Source organism: Sinocyclocheilus rhinocerous, unplaced genomic scaffold, assembly GCF_001515625.1.
Source record: "Sinocyclocheilus rhinocerous isolate Xijiao unplaced genomic scaffold, SAMN03320098_v1.1 scaffold1508, whole genome shotgun sequence".
Taxonomy (NCBI): Eukaryota; Metazoa; Chordata; class Actinopteri; order Cypriniformes; family Cyprinidae; genus Sinocyclocheilus; species Sinocyclocheilus rhinocerous.
In genome coordinates this window covers 2,481-7,756 of record NW_015660889.1, presented here as the reverse complement: position 1 = coordinate 7,756, position 5,276 = coordinate 2,481, and the positions used below count along the sequence as shown (strand labels likewise).

Here is a 5,276-nt window from a genome sequence, read left to right as displayed (position 1 = left end):
AAAAACATAAAATATTAGATCAAGTAAGCACAGAATCAACTTTGCACTGCTGTGCGCGATCGCGTCAAAGATCAGACAAATATACAGGTGCATCTTGAAAAGGGAATGTTTTGGAAAGTGCAACGCCACGTTTTTGTGCCATCTAGTGGTTTAGATGAAAATAATATCAAAGGCGCCTTTTACCCCGGGGCGCCTTTAGCCCCGCTGTACCCTACTTATATATTTCCTTTCTCTTCATGTTTTATTCCTCAATAGTTATGTATTTTACATACATTTTTGATTTCATGGTTCTTTAAAATAGCAATGATGCCCAGTTCCAGGTGACCTATTACTGCAATGTGTTTATCTATCCCAGTGGATATGTAAACCTTTATTTGACCCTCTAACTCGAACACGTTCTATTCTATTTTAATTCTACTTTATCTATATTTATCTTTTTTAATTTATTTTTTTTAAAAACAACAACAACAAAAAACAAACAAACACTAGCTTTCTATTTTTCCTATTCTATCTACTTTTTTTCTTTGTGTATGTGTGTGTATATGTGTGTGTGTATAATATATATATATACCTTGCTACGTGTACTGCGTTAGGCTAACCGAGACTTGTCATTTGCACTTATATATTGTTGCTCTTTTCTTAGTTTTGACTGCTTTTATTGTCCTCATTTGTAAGTCGCTTTGGATAAAAGCGTCTGCTAAATGACTAAATGTAAATGTAAATATGTGTACTGGTTGCCTCCAGCTATATTTCGCAGCTCCTGCTCTATTAATGTCAACTACTTCCCTTTTGATTGGCAGAACTGCTCACTAAAGTTCAGGTACGTTTTTTTTTATGTCTATAGAAATTATGAACTACTATATGAATTGCTTCATGTATTTTATTGCCTAATGACCCCCACGACACTCATTCTGTCTCATCAGCTCATTAACTTACAACGCCAAAGAAATTAGCTTACATCTGAAAGAGGAGCAGGATGAGGATGGAAAGTCCTACAAGGTGTAATGGATCATTATTGATCCTGAGGGATTCACAGGTGAAATCTGACACAAAGATATTTCTCTTTTTCTACTGTTTCATTCAAATACAAAATCTATCTCTGGATCCTCTCTTGCAGAAAATGGCGAGTGGGAAATTGTTCACAAGCCTACCAGGAAAAACACTTATAAATACATCCCAATGGAAAGCAACAAGCACCAGGATATCACCTTTTACCTCATCATTAGACGTAAACCTCTGTTCTACATTGTGAATATAATCATTCCCTGCGTGCTCATCTCTTTCTTGACCTCACTTGTCTACTACCTGCCTGCAGACAGTGAGTGATCCTGCCGTTTATGATATTTTAAAGCTCATAGACCCCATATTGTCGCAGTATGACAGAAAGACAGTGACAGAGTATTGAAATAAACAGTCAATACGTTTGTTACATATATTAGAATCCATATATAACATGTTTGTCACAAATCGGTATGTCATTACATCTTTTTCCTGTTTCAGGTGGTGAGAAGATGACGTTATCCATCTCTGTGCTGCTGGCTCAGTCTGTGTTTCTGCTGCTGATTTCACAGCGTCTGCCTGAGACGTCTATGGCAGTTCCCTTAATCGTGAAGTATGCCATTATCAGATATATTGTATGAGAATGATTCAGTATCACTAATATAGTATACTAAAGTATAGATTTTAAAAACATATTGCACAAAAGTATACATGTTCTTAAATGTCCATTCCATTTTTATGCGGTACAGTAGAAAATAGAAACTTGAGTTGTGTGGGCAAATTACATAGTTCAGCCAGTTGAATGAACTAAACATTACTAGTGAGATGAACTATTCTTGAAAAAGTAACCTGGCTGCCTTAAAAATATAAGTTAATTCAACAAGACGCTTAGTTTGGCCAATTTGTATTTAGTTTGCACAACTTATACTTAAAAGTTTATTCAACAAAATGCTTAGTTTAAACAACTCGACGTTTGTTGGTCTCACTAATTGTATGTAGTTTCAACTTGAATTTAGGTAAGCACAACTTTCTCGTCTTGTTGGGCTAACTAAAAACTGGTTGGTTAGACAAAATATAAAGTTGATTCAGCTTCACCTTTGTTACCCCAACTATTAATTCTAGGTTTAGCCAATTTGTATTTAGTTTGCATAACTCATAATTATAAGTTTATTCAACAAAATGCTTAGTTTAAACAACTCCATATCAGTAAATGTTTGTTGGTCTCACTAATTTTATGTTCTTTCAACTTGAATTTAGTTTGGCACAACTTTCTCGTCTAGTTGGGCTTACTAAAACTTGTTGGTTATACAAAATATAAAGTTGATTCAGCTTCACCTTTGTTACCCCAACTATTAATTCTAGGTTTAAGGAACTCCAGTATATGTGTAAACAACAAATGTTTTTTAGCTTATTGAACACAACATTTTAAGGCAGCCAGGTTACAAATTATTTTAAGTTGAATCAACTTTTTTTTTTTTTTACAGTGTATGCTAGTTATTTTTAAAAATAATAATTTCTCTATTAATAACAGTAAAATAGTAATAAAATGAATGTTTTTGAATTTGACAGGTATCTGATGTTTATCATGGTACTGGTCACTGTGGTGGTATTGAATTGCGTAATTGTGCTCAACTTGCATTTTCGGACGCCCAGCACCCATGTCATGACAGAATGGACCAAAGAGGTCAGGCCCTCACTTGTCTGTGTGATCATTTATTTTTATTTTTTTGCATGTGAACCCAACTGATAATCTCAGTCATGACAAACTTTGACTACTGTGCCCAAAAATGGATGTTGTGTAATGGTAGCATATGCATAGAGATGCACTAAAAATTTAATTTTAATTTAAAATGAATTTAATTAATTTTTATTTCATGTTCAACATTCTGTAGTATTTTGTCCTAAATAAACAAAAATAAAATGCTAAAAAAGCAAAATCAATTATAATGTACAGTATGAAAAATAGGATTGAGATTTGCTAAAGATTACATTTATTTTTTTACTTATGCATTTACCACATGATTTCATCCAAAGTGACATATAAAAGAGGAAGAAAAAGCAATTTATTGATTTATTTGTATTTATTATGCATTTAGCAGATGCTTTTATGCAAAGTGACTTATAAAAGAGAAACAAAAGCAATTTGTCAATGAAAATTTGCTGAAAATGTACTCACCCTCAGGATGTCCAAATTGTAGATGTATTAAACATTAGAATTACATCAATGGATCCTCTGCAATGAATGGTTGCCATCAGAATGAGAGTCTGAACAGCTGATAAAAACATAATAATCTATAAGAAATCCACACAAATCCAGTCGAAAAGAAACAAATCCAAATTCTTTTTAACTTCTTTGCTTCCTTCTAAAACATATCCATAATACTGGTTTCTCCAGTGAAAAAGTTGTCTCATCTGAATCAGGAGAGAAATATGCACAGATCAAGCACAGTTTACAAGCGAAAACAGTCCAAAACTTTTTTTTTTTCAATGTTGGTGGATTTTGATGTGAGAGGACAACAGAGGATGGACTTTTTCATGGGAGAAAGTGTTATTTTGTAGTATAAAGTTAAATAGTTTAAAGTTATTATAGTTAAGTGCCTTAATGATGGATTTGTTTCTTACAAACACATGGCTTTTTACTTAAGACATTAATTGATAGTCTGAAGTCGTGTGGATTACTTTTGTGATTGTGCTGTTTTTATCAGCTGTTTAGACTCTTATTCTGATGGCACCCATTCACTGCAGAGGATCTACTGGTGAGCAAGTGATGTAATGCAAAATTTCTCTAAATCTGTTCTAACAAAGAAACAAATTCAGGTACATTTTGGGTGACCTGAGGGTGAGTACATTTTCAGCAAATTTTCATTTTGGCAAATTTTCATTTGCGCTATTTCTTTAAATACTGCTCATCGTGTCTGCTACAGTTCTTTTTGGAGAAACTGCCTCGTCTTCTGCACATGTCCTGTCCAGACGATGACAAACCCAGCCTGGAAGGGGCGCTGCCACGGCGTTCCAGCTCACTGGGGTACATCGCCCAGAGGAGTACTATAGTGTTAAATCACGCAGCGAACTGATGTTTGAGAAGCAGTCTGAGAGGCATGGCATGGCTGCTCGCCCCACTCCCAAAGCAAGTCAGTCCCACGTGATCAGCATGACACTTTAAACTCACATTATGATCATATTTAAAGTGTTATCACAGTTTAATGCCATTAAAAGAGTAAATTCTTTACAGCGTACACATCCAGTAATGGCTCAGAGGTGTCGGAACAGCTGTACAATGAGATGAAACCAGCTGTGGAAGGTGCCAATTACATTGTTAAACACATGCACGACAAAAATTACTATAATGGGGTAAGAAGACCGTTAAATCCAGTAAACACTTTGCAGATTTCCTCTATTAACCGTCACAATAAAAATATGTTTCATTGCATCTATTTCTGAACCATTTGTAGTGATTTTTTTAGCCATGTTTTTTTTTTGGAACTTTTCATTTCACTTTGAGTTTCAAAAGATGAAACCAGATTCATATATATATATATGAATTTTATAAATATAAATATATATATATAAATTTTTATTTTTTGGAACCCTTTTATTTTGCTTTGCAATAATATAATATAATATTTGTATATATATTTGTATACATTTTTAATATTTTGATATTTTAATAATGATATAGTTGTTTGCATATAAAGGAATACATATAAATAATAATTTCCACTATAAATGTATCTTGTAAAAATGATATTTAAATTTTAACTTATTTAATTTCAATGATTAATTGAATACATTTTTAATCAATTTTATTTAATGATGAATTTAATTACTAAACACATGTTTCTACTTCAGGAAAAGGACAACTGGAGTGGGATTGCCAGGACAGTGGACCGACTCTGCTTCTATGTGGTCACTCCAGTTATGACGTTAGGAACCATCTGCATCTTCCTGACGGGCATCTACAACCAGCCACCAGTGCTGCCCTTCCAAGCAGACCCTTTCACCTATACAGAAGAAAACAAGCACTTTTTATGACCTCTCTACACCACACCACTGTGCTAGATGAATAATGAATAATAGCTACAGCACTCTCAGAAATGTCATAAAGGATATTCTGACAGCAATGCAAAGCACGAATATAAGTTACTCTCCATTTAGGCTGTTTATGCAGGCTTGATTACTAATATTATGCATGTGGTTTAATAAGTGTGCAGAATGAACCTCTTCTGCCGTGAGAAGGGGAATAAAATAATAATGCTTGCCTTTTCCTTCTGGGTGTA

The 5,276-nt window shown here is 33.9% G+C and overlaps 1 protein-coding gene across 1 annotated transcript in view; it reads left to right on the top strand.

The window, feature by feature from the left end:
• The window catches only part of LOC107725831 (acetylcholine receptor subunit delta-like), a 7,306-nt gene extending 2,262 nt beyond the window's left edge, over positions 1 to 5,044 (top strand). Inside the window, 10 exon segments of the mRNA XM_016535231.1 lie at positions 302 to 358; positions 722 to 820; positions 924 to 1,036; positions 1,118 to 1,318; positions 1,501 to 1,612; positions 2,569 to 2,683; positions 3,924 to 4,032; positions 4,035 to 4,130; positions 4,232 to 4,350; positions 4,849 to 5,044. Coding sequence (XP_016390717.1) covers positions 302 to 358; positions 722 to 820; positions 924 to 1,036; positions 1,118 to 1,318; positions 1,501 to 1,612; positions 2,569 to 2,683; positions 3,924 to 4,032; positions 4,035 to 4,130; positions 4,232 to 4,350; positions 4,849 to 5,031 — 1,204 coding nt within the window. The 3' untranslated portion in view covers positions 5,032 to 5,044.
• The last annotated feature ends 232 nt before the right edge of the window (positions 5,045 to 5,276 follow it).